Source organism: Marasmius oreades, chromosome 5, assembly GCF_018924745.1.
Source record: "Marasmius oreades isolate 03SP1 chromosome 5, whole genome shotgun sequence".
NCBI lineage: Eukaryota > Fungi > Basidiomycota > Agaricomycetes > Agaricales > Marasmiaceae > Marasmius > Marasmius oreades.
Genome location: NC_057327.1, coordinates 1486360 through 1502185, shown reverse-complemented (window position 1 = coordinate 1502185; position 15826 = coordinate 1486360). Strand labels below are relative to the sequence as shown.

Below are 15826 nucleotides of genomic sequence, written 5' to 3'. Positions count from 1 at the left end.
AGCAAGCTTATTCTACTATATGTCGAGTGGGCGAGTACTAGCGCGCTGCACGCCAACTGAAATAGCCGATAATGAGTCCCTGATTATTTGCTAGCAAATCTTATCTCATACGTGTTCGATACGTCACGCCTGGGCTTTACCTACAGATTGTTACCCAAGGGCCGACAGATCACACCAAGTCCACACGAGATATTGGGGAGCTATTGCGGTGCACAGAGACGGACATTCAGGTATCCTACACAATCTGACCACTCGGGGCTTGGTCCTATTGTACAGAATACATTTTACGGGATTATCAGGTGTGACTGCAGCTCTCGGTGGTTGGCAGTGGCACAGCTTTGATCATGACCATCACTTGCATGATGGAGACGAAACCAACATCTCATCTCATATCTCTTTCTGATGGCTTCGAGTTCTCCAGATGATCAACGGGAGGAGATGAGGCCGAGGTGTCGAGTCGTTTGAACACGCTTTACGTCGTGTTTTCCTGTCAATGCCGTCAGTGCCAGCGCTGACCGTCTGACACGCCAAGACGCGAGTCCTTCAAAACGCTGTCGAGTAAATATTCAGCCATGAAGTGGAGACCGTCTCTTGCGAGAATCCGCGACTGGAAATTTCTGAATCTTTTCTTTCGAATATAAGCTTTTTGACCCGCGGTTGCTGGGTAACGGGGGTAAGAGAAATCAACAAATAATAAATCAGGGTCAAATTAGGGTCGGCACGCTCCAACGGCCATGCCGGTCTTATATGAGTATAAAACCTTTCTTGTAAGTTGTAAGCCTCCCTTTCTGTTCTTGTTCTCTCTTTCCGGCCAGCCTTTTCAAAGGCCTCATACACTCGTTCTTATCCATCTTCTCCAGTGCTGGACTTTCGTTTCAAGGTGCGTTGTTACAGAGGCGCACCGCTTTCTTGATTCAGAAATCAATCATGTTTTGTTTTTTCCCAGTGCCTCGAGGTCAAACATATAAAGCATAAAGCGTATGTTTTCAGATCACAAGGCTTTCTTACTCGTTTCCCTAATCACCTCACAAGATGGTCGCTGCAAACCCTCTTTTTCGCGGTGGATGGTCATGGAAGAAAAAGCTTGCTGCAACGGTCCTCAATGATATATGGCCGGAGGTGTTATTCTTTGCCGGAGTAGCGACGAGTGAGTCGTCATTCGCTTCGGCGGAAGCATTCGACGCTGATATTCCATCAAGTGGTCGCAACAGTCAACGTATTCACCGAGATCGTTTTCTTCTTCAAGCCTAGTTTGCTAGGCGTTCTCGGTACAGTCCTCGGTTTGGTTATATCTTTCCGAACGTCATCAGCCTATGAGCGGTACGTAGCCTGTCTTGAATTTTGTGTATGCCCCTCTACTCACATGGAATGATTCACAGCTATCAAGAAGGCAGGAAGATGTGGACCAATGTAAATAATATCGGTGCTGGACTACTTTCACTCGTCTCTTACAACCCTTTTTTCAGATCATCACTTTCTCGAGGAACCTTGCTCAACTGGTAAGCTTTCCCTTCATCCATGATCATTGACTCCCCTTACCTTGTCTCACTAGATCTGGCTCTATGTTCCCACCGATAGACCTCCAAAAGAAGGACAGAGGAATTTGTCCCCATTAGAATGTACTATCGAGAAGAAAACCATGATCAATCTAGTACGTACATTTGTGCTGTCGTATCTTGCTCTGACCCGTGATATTAACTTCTCTATTCCTGTTCTACCCCTCAGATCCAAGCGTTCGCAGTGTCTGTCAAGGTATTGTCACGTTCATTCCTCAGGTACATTCGCTGACCGCTCCGCTTTCCCCAGCACTATCTCCGTGGCGAAAGCGGCGTCTACTATCAGGATCTCTACCCACTTATCTGTTTCCTTCCGCGGTACACTGGCGGCAGCAGGACTGAAGCCGACATGTTGCCGATGTGGCATGCGTCTGAAGATGGCGAGCACCCCATTAACCACGACCATGATCACCCACCGAGGCAGACTCAAAGCGCCCCTAGTTCACTCGACGGCAAGGCCGAAGACACGGAATCCAAAGGATTTTTCGGATCAGTCTCAAAGAAGAAACGTAACTTCGATCCCGAGCAGGTTCTTCCCACTGTTCACGTACATCGTCCATTGAAGCCCTCTCGTAATCCTCCTCCAAGCACGGTTTATGACTACATCCCCTTCTTGAGGATCTGGAAGGTCTTTACAAAGCCCTTCAGGACCAAGAAAGAGCACGTCGGCATGAGGGCATTGCTGAGAAGAAAGGAAAAGCCACAGCTCGGTGATAGTAATGTCCCAATTGAGATTTCGTTATTCCTTCACAAGTGAGTTTGCCCGTTACCCTTGACATTCGGAATGGAAACTAACTTGACGGTTTAGTTACATCAATTGTATGTCCATTGGATCGTTTGTGGCGTTTTGAAACTGACATGTGTCTTGTAACAGTCGTGATCAAGTCTGGCATCGTCCAGCCCGCAGCAGCTTCTGCTCTAGTGAACACAATGGGTACTTTCCAGGATACGATCTCCAACCTTGAGCGCATTGGAAATACCCCTCTTCCATTTGCCTACCAGGCCCACTTGCGAATGTCGCTCTGGTAAGTTTTACGCAGGCTCTCCCTGGATACTGATTCTGATCATTCTGTATCCTACAGGCTCTACCTGTTCTTCCTTCCGGTTCGTAACCTACCTTTCTGAGGTCAATCTCCCATTCACGCCTTGACATTGTTCCAGTTCCAAATCTACACCGACTTGAAATGGTTGACGATCCCTGCAACTGCATTCGCTGCCTTCCTTTTCCTTGGATTCCTCGAAATCGGTCAGGAAATGTGGGTCGTTTCACCGTAACCTATCTCGACTCTCATAGCTCAATTTACTTCTAGTGAGAACCCCTTCAATTACGACCTCAACGACCTGGATCTCGACAGCTTCTGTCTCGCCATCCAACGCGAACTTCACGAAATCACTGCTCACACCTGCCCTGATCCCGCAGACTTCATCTTCAGCTCTTGGAATCAACCGTTCGCTCCGGCTGACCGTCGTACTGCTGCGGACATTCTCAGAACTGGCACGGACAGCTATCTCCACCCGCAACATTCGGGTATTGAACCAGGAATGGGTAGTTTGAGGAGAACACTGTTGCAAGGATGGAAGGATGTCGATACGCATACTAGGGAGTAAGATGGGTTTCTCCCTCTTGGTTTTTTTTTTTTTAGCAAAAGGGTTTGGCGGATAAATGGGAATGAAGGACTTTTTTTTGGTAATAAAAGTATAAAAGTTCATGCTGAGGGCATGACTGCATTCGTGAGGATATCGTATATATTCTGGGCTATGTCTGTCTACTTAATTATTTAATCGTCGGTAATGTCTTGTCTTCTATTGAATGGAGGGCCAAATCTACTCTTTTTGAGGGACCGTTTGTTACTGTACTGTCTTTGAGTCAGTCACGCAGTGTGCTCAAGAATCTGATTGTTGATGCTAAGTATATATACAACGATACAGATGACTGGGGGAAATGGATGAGTGTACATGTGAATGCAAGATGATAACATAAATAACAATCCGCTAGATACCCGATAAGAGGCACCCTGAACAAACAACAAAACCCCCGACTACTCAAAGAACTTTGGAATACTCGATTTAGTGAGCAACTCGTTCAAATTTCTAACGACTGAACCAGCACCCTCTTTCACTTTCACCCTCTCCGAATCGATCACTTTGGGTAACAGTTTGGTTTCAAAACGGTCAGGATGCCAACGACGTATGTGCTCCTTGATACGATCCTTTTCAGGTTTCTTGTCTTTATCAGGAGAATGAGGTGAGAGAACGTAGGCGCTGATGGAGGTGAGAGTGATATCCTCCGGGGTCGAGGGTTTCTGCAGCATGGGCCAAGGGAAAGAATCCCATCGGAGTTCATCCAAAGTGGCGATCCGGTTCCAAAGACGCTCGTGGCTGGCAAGTAACGCTGAGAAATCCTCCTTGTTCATTGATTTTGCGACTCGAGCTTGTCGCTCCCTCTCCAGCCGCTCCTGTTCTTGACGGAATTTCTCTTGTTGTGCACGAGCATGCTCCTCCTGGCGACGCTGCCACTCTGCTTCTGTTGGTGGCGTTGAGTAAGCGGTATTGGTGGAGCCACTACGTTGTTTAGGCGTCGATGCTGTCGAAGTGTTGGTGGTTCCACGAGCAGCATTGGAGGCTGAAGCACTAGAGGCCGAGGTAGTCTTACTGGACGATGACCAGGCAGAATTGCTAGAAGCGCTGCTGCGATTGGGTGTACTAGTTCCGTTGGAAGTGGGACCGGGTGGATTAGGACGTTTCGTGTTGGCCCAAGAAGCTGCAGTGGAAGCAGAAGACCAAGTTTGCCAACCGTCACCAACACTGTCTTGTCGTGGACGACTTCTCTGATAGTCCCCATAATCCTGTTCTCGTTTCCTCTGCTCTTCTTGCTCCTTCTCTCGCTTCTTCCGTTCTGACGCGTCTTGTTGTCGTTTCCACTCCTCGGCCATTCGCTGATCGTCTTTCTCCCGTCGAAACTTCTCCTGCTGTTGCCACATAGCATCGGCCTTTCCACGAGCCTCTTCCTCCTCAAGTCGCTTTGCCTCCTCCTCCTCCTTCAGAGCTTTCTCTTCTTCTTGTTTACATTGTATTTCCTGCTCTCTCTGCTTTCTGGCCTCTTCTTTCCGTTTTCTGATTTCCTCTTCACGGCTCTTCTCTTCCTGTCGCTTTCTCTCTTCTTCCTGACGTTTTCCCTCCCCCTCCTCTTCACGTTTCCTCTCCTCACGCTGCCTTTCCTCTTCGTGTTGCCTTTCCTCTTCGCGTTGCCTTTCCTCCTCTTCGCGTTTCCTCTCCGCCTGCTCCTCCTCAAGTCTCATATCTTCCTGCCGTCGTTTCTCTTTCTCTTCCTTCTTTCTCTGCTCCTCCCTTCTTTTTGTTTCCTCCCTTTCCTGTCTCTTCATCTCCCTCTGTTGTTTCTGTTTCACCCTCATCTCTTCTTCACGCCGACGCTGTTCCTGTTCCACTTCGCGCTGAGCTTCCTCTGCTTCCCGTCGCCTCGACTCTTCCATCCTCCGCTGCTCTTCCCATCGTTGCTCATCTTCTAGCCTCCTCCTTCGCGATTCCTCCTCATCCCGTCGCCTCGCTTCCCACTCCTCCTCACGACGTTTAATCTCCTCCCTCTCACGACGTAATAATTCCTCCTCCCGCTTTCTCAACTCTTCCTCCTTCCTCTTTATCTCCTTCTCCTTTCGTTTGGCTTCCTCGTCCTTCCTCTTGGCCTCATCTGCCAACCGTCTAGCGTGCTCCTCCTTCCTCTTCGCGTCCTCCTCCCTCGCTTGGGCTGCAAGTTTAGCTTTCTCAGCTTCTAACCTCTCTTCACGAACTCGTGCTTCCTCTGCAAGTGCGGCTCTCTGTGCTTCAAGTCTGGCAAATTCTTCTTGCCTTGCACGCTCCTCTTGTTTAGCACGTTCTTCTTGTATCACGCGTTCGAGCTCCTCTTGTCTCTTCCGCTCACGATCGAGCTCTTCTTCTCTTTTCCTCTCAACCTCTTCCCGATGTCTCTTTCTCTCGCGTTCACGCTCCGCCTCTTCCCGCCTCTTCCTCTCAACCTCCTCCTGTCTAGCACGTTCAGCAGCTGCTTCGGCTGCTTCCTCCCTATCTCGCTGTTTCGCCACACCAGTATTCAAATACCCACGTTCTCGTTTGTTGTTATTCCCCCCACCTCGCGTACTTTTAGAACGCTCGACTGAACCGCCTCTACTACTCAAACCCATCCTAGGATCCTCATAGTACATCGGAGGTCGAGGTGAAGCGGACGAAACGTCTGTGACGGTGCTACTCTTTCGAGATCTCGTTCGGAGGGGTCGCAGGATCGGAGGACTTTTACTTTCCAGGAAATCTTCCTCCTCGTCCTCGTAATCGAGATTGCCATCATCATCGTCATGCGGGCTTTCACTGTCCGGATCTTCATCATCGTCCTCATCATCCTCGTCTTCAGAGTCAACCTCGGGATACCCACCACGGATTGTACGACCTCGTCCTCTATCCCGACCTCGTCCACGAGCACGATGGCGACTCCGACCGTGAGCGTTTGGAATTGGATGACCGGGGTGGTAGTCTCTGTACATCTCTTCTCCTCCCCTTGCATAAGGACTAGGAGAGGGATTCGCACTCGTAGTCGCGCTCGCTGTCCATGATCTCCAACCGTCCAACGGCGGATTCGTGGGTGGTGGAGGTGGAGGTGGAGGTGGAGGACTATAAATCGAATCTAAAGCCGCTGCTGGTCCGTGCTCTCTATATGAGTTCCTAGACTCGTAAGGATGGTAGCCTCCGTAATAATTTCCTTCAGGGGGAGGTGGGGAGGAAAAGTACCCTGCTGATTGGTGATGATAACGAGTGGGAATCGTGGGTGAAGTTCCAGGGGGAGGATGAACTTGGTGGAAACTATCGTTGGAGGGGTAGTGGCGCATGCGTCGCTCGTATTCTGGATGAGGGTGAGGGTGAGGGTGGTGAAGGTGGGGAGAGTGCATAGCGGAGTATGAGGAAGGATAGGGATAGCCCTCTGATGCGTACGAGAGTGTGGCCGATATGTGAGGATGAGGATAAGGGTATGCGGATCCGCTGTGGGTAGGATGAGGTGCTCGATAACTTTTTTAAGTAGGATGAATGTGAGCAATAGGATTTTGATCAATAAAACGGAACAGGTACCTTTCGGGACTTGAAGGTGAAATCGGTGAAGTCTCTATAGGACGTGAAGCAGAAAGGAGGCTGGGTCCTGGAGGAGGGGCATAATATCGCCCGTCTGAAGGACCTGTTTCTCTGACGAATGAAGGTTGTCGATGAATAGGTTTCGTGCCCAGAGGTGGAGTAGGTGGACGACGTGGTTGAGCTGGTGATGTAGACAGACCACCAGGTGAGATGGGCGAATCTGCCTCCCTCTGTTTCGTGTCACCGCCAAATCTTCGGTCTAGTCCCTGACTTGCTTCGTCTGCCTCCGATTCCTCCTCCGTCTCGGGTTTCTTCTCTTCCTCGATCTTCACTTCACCGATAGATATCTTCCTGGTATCAGACCCCCTGTGAGGATAAGGTGACTTTTCTTTCTCCTTCTCTCTCACACTAGCGCTACTTTTCCAATGTTGCTCCGCGGCATTTATCTGCCGTTTCTCTTCTTCCATTTTCCGAGTGAGCTCATCCTTCGCCGTAGTTTCAGATGTCAGATCGGTCGAGTTAATGAGTCGATGTGTAGATCCTGCCGATCGATTGCTCGCTGTACTACTTCGACGCTGTGGTGTTTGGGGTGGAGGTTCAGTGACAGGCGGTATCCATATCTCTTGGCTAGCTTTAGTAGTGAGAGAACGCTGAGAAGAGTTTATCGGTCGCTCAGCTAAACGATCAGACTGGTGGCGATAAGTTCGTGGCGGTTGTGGTCCGATTGACGCCGAACTAAGCCTTCGACTTGGCAGTTCCTCCACTTCGTCTTCAGTATCTTCTTGCTTCGACGGTGCTTCTGTAGTGGATGCAACAGGTTTTGAACGACTGGGTTGACGTGCTTGGCTGGAAGCTGTCGCCATAGGTCGATCAGAACCGGAGGCTGAAGTCGGTGGTCCAGAAGTCCGTGTATTGGAACTTGGAGAAGGCTGCTGCTCTGGTGTGCGATTGGACGAACCCGATTCGGCGTGCTTTAGGTTGTTATCGGTTGGGTCTATGTGCAGGGTGTTGGCTGCATCACTTTGAATATTCTTTAGAATTGCCTCCTGCTCCCTGGACACCTGTTCCCGCCATTTCGGACCCATATTCAACCCCAACGTATAAGCCCGTTCCTCACGATACCGTTCCAACTCTTCCAAAAACTGTTCGCGCGCTGCCTGTCTGATAGTTAGGATGGTCGACTGGTATTCTCCTTGGATGCGGTGTTTGTCCTGAGGCGACTTTCTCATGTCTTCAGCCCTCTTCTTCTCCGCGTCCTGGAGTAGACCCTGGACGGTTCCGTCGATCTGTTCACGAAGATTCTGTTTCCATTGTGCATCTGGTTCAAGATGTAGATCAGGAGTTTTCTGTTGGGAATAGGAAGAAGATATGGGGGATGAGTAGGACATGGAAGATGGAGCACAAGTAGATCGCCAGCTTGAATGATGGTGAGGGGATACCGGCCTCCGACACAGATAGTACTGGTTGTAACGAGGCAGTCACCAGGATTCTTTCGGCCTCATGTTCAGTATGTAACACGCGACCAAAGAGGTCATGCACTCACACCGTCACCGCTGCTCTGCGCCTGTAGTCCCCATAACTGATAGAAGCTGGCGACGCGTATTATTTTGTTGTCCTCTGTTGCTTTCAGAAGCCTTCCACCGTATGTTCTCAGATGTGGGTGCCTCGGCCACACACTAGCCCTGAGAGTCTTGACGCTACAGAGACTTCTCAGTCTTTCAATGATCCCCAAACAGCTAGTGTGCTTGCCTGGTGTTCCTTCAGTGGTGCCGTGTTGCACCCGATTTTGTTGAGGGGCGAGCACAGGGAGCACTCGAGAGGTCAAATAAGAAAGATTCGTATCATAAGGAACTCGTATATTAGTACACATAATAATAGATTCAAACGAAACGAACGTGAAATCCGAAAATGATAGTAAGCTTTTACAACAACTTCATCTGCATGATAACCACACGCATGCGATGCTCTTTAGAGGCTGAAAAACGCGGAAAGACGGAGGTCAAGGCGGCGTTGGGCAAAGGGTATGCGGAGATTACATGTGACAGCGCAGTCCAAGTTTACATCATAAAGTAGAAACCCTCCCACCACTTATCACAGTTCCAACGCGAAAAAAAACCTCTTACTTACTTCCACCAAGAACCCTTGCCAGCAACCCTCTCGCTTTCGAGTATAGGTCCATCGTCGAGGGCTCCGAGTAAAAATTATCGCGGAGTTTGACCGCAAAATTGATCTAGGCGACCGACGACCACGAGGCCATCATTTTTTTTCACCCTTTTCAATTGTTTTTGGTCAATAAGAAAATTTTCGGATCGGGTCATCGCCCCCTTGTACCCTCTGCCCACCCAATTATCATTTTATAGCCGCAGCACACTCCTTATCTCCCTTCAACCACCAAATGCCACCAAAACGTTCGACCGCTGCGACAGCCCAGATGTCCAGAGCTGATCAAGTTCGCAATCTATGGACAGGATTCGAAGCATGGCACGCAGAACAGTTGGCACTACTAGACGAGCGGATTCAGAAAGCATTACAGGAGATCGACCAGAGTAATAGGAAACCTTCCGGAGGAGGGGGAAAGAAGAAAAACAAGGGCAAGGACAAGGACAAGGACAGGGAGAAAGACCAGCAGGAGATGGAAAAAAAGAAAGCAGAGGCAAGGAAAGAGCTAGAAAAGTCGTTGGACGGAGATAGAGTTCGGGAGGAATGGCAGAGCAGGTTGGCAAAAGCAGGACTTTTTGACCACGACTGGGACAATATGACCGAGACCGAGCAGAAGAAGGTTGAGAAGGTTTTGGCCGTCGATTTGGAGGAAGGGGATGTCGCCATAATCGAGGCCGCACCGCCACCTCCAATACCACCACCAACATCTCTTCAACGAATTTCGCCACCGTCAGCCTTGGCTGGCAGCTCTCGCGAGGTCGATAGTTATGCTCTCGTCGACCCGACAACTTTCAACACAGAACCCGTTGAGGGAGGCGACGGGACGTTTGACAATTGGCTTGAAGTGGTGAGGCTTCTCCCAGGCTTTCACCTCCCTTGTAATTCTCACTGATCCTGAGAAAAAACAGCGCCAGCGAATCAAAAGCGATGATGAGGTTAGTCTTGACGCGTCAACAACCTCTTCGTGGGGAGGAGGAAACGACGTTCCCGCATACCTAGCGTGGTCCTCGGAATTGTCCAGGTCGTCTGCTCAAAGTTCACAAACTTCATTGAGCGGGTCACCCGAGCGATTGATGTCGAAATTACCCAGCTCTTCGGAGCCATTCCATTCCAATCTAGTTTCGTCGGCCGTTAATCGTTTAGCCCTATTCGCTGAAGATGGCACTTTGACTGCTAAACGGCCAGTTGATACTGCGCATTCAGATCCTGTCACATTCTCCTCCAGAAGTTTCGATCACACCATGCGTGTTCAGCAGCCAGCAGCAGCAGGGTCTTCTTTTTCCTCTGCCAAGCGCTCAAAATCCAAGTCACGACAGCGGTACATTGGGCCCGAGCTGGTTCACCGAGACGACGAAGAAAGCATCGAAGCCGAGCAGTTTAAAGAGTTTAAACGGTTAGCTCGTGCACAGAAGATCCGTGAATTCCACGACGAGGCAGCACAAGCAGACATAGACCTTGCTGTAGCTATAGATGAAGCCATTCAGAACGGGACTGAGTCTAGGGAAGAGACGGCGAAGCTACTCGAAGAGCATGACCAGGCGATGCTCCAGTTACGACAGAGGAAGGAGGAAGATCGGAAAGGAATCGTCGAAAATGAACGACAGAGGCGGTTGTCGGAGTTCCGGCAACGGAACAAGCACAACAAACTCGTCACTCACCTTCCACCGCCCACTATCTCTCCCCAGGACGCAGCCTCACTTAGTGAGATCGGATTTGACCAAAGGATCCTGACCGAGAAATTCTTGAGGGAACTTCAGTACGGTCCAGAGGTCTCATCATTGACCGATCCGGTGACCACGACCGCCTCCGCCAATGCTGCTGTTTCGGATACACCTACCATTCGCTCTCAGCTTCCCCGCATGCGATTACCCAACCTTCAGGAATGGCTCACCGGTGCCGCTAGTAATGAAAGTGGCACTGACACGCCTACTCCCACCATCCTATCTTCGGGCTGGCAGTTCAAGGATGCCCCTGTTCCCGCCAACCCTATTCTTACCGATGCGCCCTCCTTCAAACGTTTGCCGTCAGGGTTAGCTAAGTCCATCGCCGTAGATTCCACCAACTCGTTGTCCAATCAGTCGTTGTCTGAGCCCGATTCCTCTTCTACTGCTGAGAAGACGGATGGTTCCAAATCCGCTACGTCATCCTCCAAGGCAACTAAAGGTCAGGCCGCCGCCGCCACGGGCAAAGCGGAATCCAACGCCAAGAAAAAAGGCAGCAAAAACCAGCAGCCCGTGGTGGCCCCAACAGAAGGTGTTTCCAGCTCGTCGAAGGCGAAGCTTGAGCAGATTCCACAGGCCAAGGAAACCCAATCTACTCTTCCTACCTCCAAAAATGAGCTATCCTCCAAAGCAAGTGGCACAGGAAAGTTACCATTGCCGACGTTTTCGAAATCCTCCCTCCCTCCTCCACCAATCCCACTCGCTACGAGGCCTGATATCCCTGCTACACCTGCCCCACTGTGGAATAACAACACTCTCAGTACTCATAACTCCAATAGAAGCACCCAGCAACTCACACACCTAGGTTCTTCTCATCTCCAGGTTCCACTGTCTTCGGCTACTGCTACTGTTGAAAACCATCAACGATGGGTCCCACCAGCCATTACTACCGCACCGGGATCGGGATCGGAGGAAAACCGACCGCAGGTGTCGAGAATAGCAACAGAAACTCCTTCGAAAATCAAAAAGTCGAACAGTTCCCAACCCCAGTCGACGATCATGCAGACGGCGCCTTCCACAGAAGTAGAGTCTTCTTCCAAACGGTCGAGGAGGCTGTCAGATCCGGTTGCTCCCAGTCCTAGAAGCTTCGATTATCCAAACGGTAAAGCACCTGCTGCTGCGAAAGCACAAGTGCCTGTAAAACCCAACAACGATGTCCCTTCTCCTGGTATCTTAAAGAAGACCACGTCGTCAACTAAGGCGGCAGGGACAGCAAAAGGGTCGTCATCGAAAGTCAAGAGAGTAACAATCGAAGATGTAAACGATGAACAAGAGGAAGTTGAAGAGAAGGACCCCCTACCGTCGGATTCGCGATACATCATGGAGCCGAAACCGGTTGTTGCGCAAGGGATGTTTTCGCAGATATTCCAGTTTGGTGAGGAGGAAGGACGAGGGAAACAGGCCGAGGTGAAACCGGCTGTCCAACCACCTCCCGCGCCTCAGCAGGTTCGGAAACAAGAGTCGGAGGGTTCTTCGTCTTCTTCGTCTTCTTCGTCATCTGCTGGTGCAAGGTCGAATCAGATGTGGATCCCACCACAGGCGTCCATGACGGAGGGGAAGGGAAAGACAACGAGTAGCAGTAAACCCTCTGCCTCTCGTATGCCAGGCCATTTCGAAGACGCTATCGTGCCAGTCTCAGCTGCCTCAGGTTCAGGTGATAAACACGTCCGGTGGACGGCGAACAATACGGTGATTGAGGATGAGGGTGGGGAATGGTTCTTATCGGGTTTGAGTGACCTTCAAAAACTCGTTGAGCAGCAGGAGAGAGGGGCGAAGAAGTCGACGAGCAAGGGAAATGAGTATGAGGGGCCAGGGTGGCAGAGGGCGGAGGTAGAGAGAGGGGTGGGGATCGGTGATGTCAATAAACGTGTTCTTCCAAGTGGAAGTGGAAGTGGAAGTGGAAGCGGGGTGGGGAGGACTGCCGGTGCTGGTGCTGGTGCTGGTGCTGGTGCTGGAAGCCACCACCAGAATGGACATGGCCATGGTCTGTTTTGGAACCCAGGACCAAAGGCTGGGGCGGCTCCTACTACGCATACACATAGAAAGCCGTTGGTTATGTCGTGATTTCGTTATTCGTGATTCTGCATACATTTTTATTTTATTTTCCCTGCTTTTTTATTTTTTCCCATCTTGACTTATTCTCCCTCGCCTATTCCTATGTTACGATATGTATGATTTTGCTTTGATGTGTTGTCGCTGTCGTTGTCGTTTGTTATCTTGAACATTAGAATTGTTGATCCACTCTTTTACTTTTTGTCTTCTGCAACAGTGTTTGCGTGGAAAGCTAGGGGAGAAGGAAGAGAGTGAAGCGTGGGGTTTGCGGCAGTTCTTACTTCTTGAAATACTTGAAGATGACGAGCCGTGAACGTGGGGATGGCATGTTTGTGAGCTATCTGTGGACTTGATCGTGGGCTGACGATCTGCCTTCAAATAAAGTTTCACGAAAATTGTGAAGGCGAAAAGAACTATGTGATTCTTATTCATATTGTGGTCGTGGTGCAGCACACGCACGGAAAAAAATTTCCATGACGCTGAGGAGGAAACTGGAAGGACTAGGGAAGGCTAACGCACAAATATTTCAGCCTGTAATTCAATGGGTTTTACAGACGGTGACTGGTGGTGAACGACGGAGTCCGCACGTACCGCTGCGATGTTTTCCCCGATGGACAGACCGGAAATATGCAGTCGGATGGGTTTAAGATGGCCAACCAGCCACAAAGCCATGCTGCTTCCTTCCATTACAGCTAGGTTTCTTGTTTTGTCGAGGAACCACGGGGATTCCAGCAGTACATGATATCGATCCCGGATATCACCCAGTCAGCTGGACACTTGAGGGGAAAGGCATGAATGACGGCCGTTTAATATCAAGAGACAGAGCCCGAGAGAGACCTTGGGGTGAGGTGATGCTCGGTGTTTGCAAGACAAACAGAAGTTTTAAATTTATGCCAAAAAGTCAGCTCGAAAAACCGACAATTGAATGGTAGTGTTTTGCTCCGCGTCGCAGACGTGTCTCTCACACGTGACCGGGTAAGTATGCCGTAAGGTCATGCCGTTTCTAGCGCCTTCCAAGTACAAAATTGACGTATATTTTTTTTTCTCCCACCCGTTTCTTTCCTCCGCAATCTTCTCACTTCCCACTTCTTCAAAACCAAAAAGTGACAATGCACCGCCTGTCGACCACATCTTCCAGGTCTCTCCGTCGTGCTGCATCCCAAGCGCCAGCTCTCACGCGAGGTGCTCATAAGGAGATCAAGTTTTCAAACGAGGGCAGAGCAAGCATCCTAAGGGGCGTTGATACCCTAGCCAACGCGGTCAGTGTCACGTTGGGCCCTAAAGGTGTGTTTGTTTCTTTGGTTCCCTCTCGTTGTAGTTGCTCAATATGCATGGTGCGTAAGGACGCAACGTTATCATTGAACAGTCCTTCGGTGGACCCAAAATCACAAAAGGTGAGCAATAAGTCCCACGTTATTAACGCGTAATTACCAAGTAACTGAACTCTTGGAATAGACGGCGTGACTGTTGCAAAGTCTATAACGCTGAAGGATAAGTTTGAGAACCTTGGTGCACGGTAAGGATGAATTTCTATGGTGTTGTGAACCCAACTAAAACCGTTCACTTAGTCTCGTACAAGATGTCGCCCAAAAAACCAATGAGATTGCGGGTGACGGTACCACCACTGCAACTGTTCTCGCCCGTGCTATCTACTCCGAGGGTGTGAAGAACGTTGCCGCGGGTTGCAACCCCATGGATCTTCGTCGTGGTTCTCAGGCAGCCGTGGACCGTGTCGTTGAATACCTTGCGACGCAAACGAAGACCATCACCACGACCGCAGAAATTGCTCAGGTTGCGACAATTTCTGCCAACGGTGATACCCATGTCGGGAATCTCATTGCTCAGGCTATGGAGAAGGTCGGCAAGGAGGGTGTTATCACCGTCAAGGAAGGAAAGACCATTGACGATGAGATTGAAGTCACCGAGGGCATGAGGTTTGACCGCGGTTTCATCTCGCCTTATTTCATCACCGACGTCAAGGGCCAGAAGGTTGAGTTTGAGAAACCCCTCATTCTCCTGAGCGAGAAGAAGATTTCCGCTCTGCAAGATATCCTTCCTTCACTTGAAGCCGCTGTCCAAGCTCGTCGTCCTCTTGTCATCATTGCAGAGGATATCGACGGTGAAGCACTCGCTGCTTGTATCCTCAACAAGCTCCGTGGTCAGGTTCAGGTTGCGGCTGTTAAAGCTCCTGGGTTTGGTGACAACAGGAAGAGCATTCTTGGGGACCTTGCCATCCTCAGTGGTGGTACCGTCTTCACCGATGAGCTTGATATTAAGCTTGACCGTGCTACTCCCGATTTACTTGGCTCTACGGGCAGTATGACGATCACCAAGGAAGACACTATCCTCCTCAATGGAGAAGGCTCAAAGGACGCCATTCAATCCCGATGCGAGCAAATCCGTGCTCTCATTGCTGACCCCACTACCTCCGACTATGACCGCACTCGCCTCCAAGAGCGTCTAGCCAAGCTTTCTGGAGGAGTCGCCGTCATCAAGGTCGGTGGTTCCAGTGAAGTGGAAGTTAGTGAGAAGAAGGATCGGTATGACGATGCTCTCAACGCCACTCGTGCAGCTGTTGAGGAAGGTATCCTTCCTGGTGGTGGTGTTGCGCTTCTAAAGGCTAGTTTGATACTCAGCACCACTTCTCCTGCACCCAACAGTCCTACTGTCCCTTCGTCGTCTGACCACAAGCCCATTCCTACCGCCAACTTTGACCAAGACCTTGGTGTCTCTATCATCCGTCGTGCACTTACCGGACCCGCCCGTGCGATCCTCAACAACGCCGGTGAAGAGTCTTCAGTCATTGTCGGCACTCTTCTTGACCCTGCCAAGTACGGTAACATGGACAAGTTTTCTTGGGGTTACGATGCTACTAACGGGGAGTATGTTGACATGATCAAAGCTGGTATTGTTGACCCGTTGAAGGTTGTCCGTACCGCTCTTGTTGATGCAAGTGGTGTTGCGAGCTTGTTGACGACGAGTGAGGCCTGCATTGTTGACGCTCCTGAGGTTGAGAAGGCTCCGGGTATGGGTGGAATGGGCGGTATGGGCGGCATGGGCGGTATGGGAGGTATGGGAGGTATGGGAGGGTTCTAAGCTGTCCCTGCGAGGTTTGAGATTTGTGGGATTGCTTACTCAAAAGTAAATTCACTTGGGGGAGTCGTGCATTGCTCTTTTACATCGCTTAAGTATATTAGTAGCACCATT

The 15826-nt window shown here is 50.3% G+C and overlaps 4 protein-coding genes across 4 annotated transcripts; 3 read left to right on the top strand and 1 right to left on the bottom strand.

Moving 5' to 3' along the window:
- The first annotated feature begins 767 nt into the window (after nt 1–767).
- E1B28_008504 (uncharacterized protein) lies at nt 768–3400 on the top strand. The gene is made up of 14 exons (XM_043153316.1): nt 768–880; nt 947–978; nt 1033–1147; nt 1200–1320; nt 1380–1410; nt 1467–1499; nt 1553–1651; nt 1726–1752; nt 1807–2309; nt 2365–2375; nt 2431–2581; nt 2639–2660; nt 2718–2812; nt 2867–3400. Exons 3-14 carry the CDS (start codon nt 1033–1035, stop codon nt 3162–3164), a joined length of 1506 nt encoding a protein of 501 aa, XP_043008600.1. The 5' UTR covers nt 768–880; nt 947–978; the 3' UTR covers nt 3165–3400.
- A 37-nt stretch (nt 3401–3437) lies between these two features.
- E1B28_008503 (uncharacterized protein) lies at nt 3438–8711 on the bottom strand. The gene is made up of 4 exons (XM_043153315.1): nt 8436–8711; nt 8232–8383; nt 6687–8175; nt 3438–6626 (listed from the first exon to the last, which is right to left on the bottom strand). Exons 3-4 carry the CDS (start codon nt 8072–8074, stop codon nt 3596–3598), a joined length of 4419 nt encoding a protein of 1472 aa, XP_043008599.1. The 5' UTR covers nt 8075–8175; nt 8232–8383; nt 8436–8711; the 3' UTR covers nt 3438–3595.
- A 173-nt stretch (nt 8712–8884) lies between these two features.
- On the top strand, nt 8885–12857 carry E1B28_008502 (uncharacterized protein). The gene is made up of 2 exons (XM_043153314.1): nt 8885–9693; nt 9755–12857. The coding sequence occupies exons 1-2, from the start codon at nt 9082–9084 to the stop codon at nt 12629–12631; spliced, it is 3489 nt and encodes a 1162-aa protein (XP_043008598.1). The 5' UTR covers nt 8885–9081; the 3' UTR covers nt 12632–12857.
- An 871-nt stretch (nt 12858–13728) lies between these two features.
- HSP60 (chaperonin) lies at nt 13729–15715 on the top strand (the record flags this gene model as incomplete). The annotated part of the gene is made up of 4 exons (XM_043153313.1): nt 13729–13903; nt 13963–14013; nt 14075–14135; nt 14188–15715. 4 exons carry the CDS (start codon nt 13729–13731, stop codon nt 15713–15715), a joined length of 1815 nt encoding a protein of 604 aa, XP_043008597.1.
- Between the last annotated feature and the right edge of the window lie 111 nt (nt 15716–15826).

Excerpts from the sequence above, each read along its gene's own strand:
- E1B28_008503 (XM_043153315.1), bottom strand. The coding sequence starts at position 8,074 with ATGTCCTACTCATCCCCCATATCTTCTTCCTATTCCCAACAGAAAACT. Across the intron at positions 6,627-6,686 it reads TCACCTTCAAGTCCCGAAAG|TTATCGAGCACCTCATCCTA; the intron begins GTACCTGTTCCG and ends TACTTAAAAAAG.
- E1B28_008502 (XM_043153314.1), top strand. The coding sequence starts at position 9,082 with ATGCCACCAAAACGTTCGACCGCTGCGACAGCCCAGATGTCCAGAGCT. Across the intron at positions 9,694-9,754 it reads TTGACAATTGGCTTGAAGTG|CGCCAGCGAATCAAAAGCGA; the intron begins GTGAGGCTTCTC and ends GAGAAAAAACAG.
- E1B28_008504 (XM_043153316.1), top strand. The coding sequence starts at position 1,033 with ATGGTCGCTGCAAACCCTCTTTTTCGCGGTGGATGGTCATGGAAGAAA. Across the intron at positions 2,582-2,638 it reads CACTTGCGAATGTCGCTCTG|GCTCTACCTGTTCTTCCTTC; the intron begins GTAAGTTTTACG and ends TGTATCCTACAG. Across the intron at positions 2,661-2,717 it reads TCTACCTGTTCTTCCTTCCG|TTCCAAATCTACACCGACTT; the intron begins GTTCGTAACCTA and ends ACATTGTTCCAG.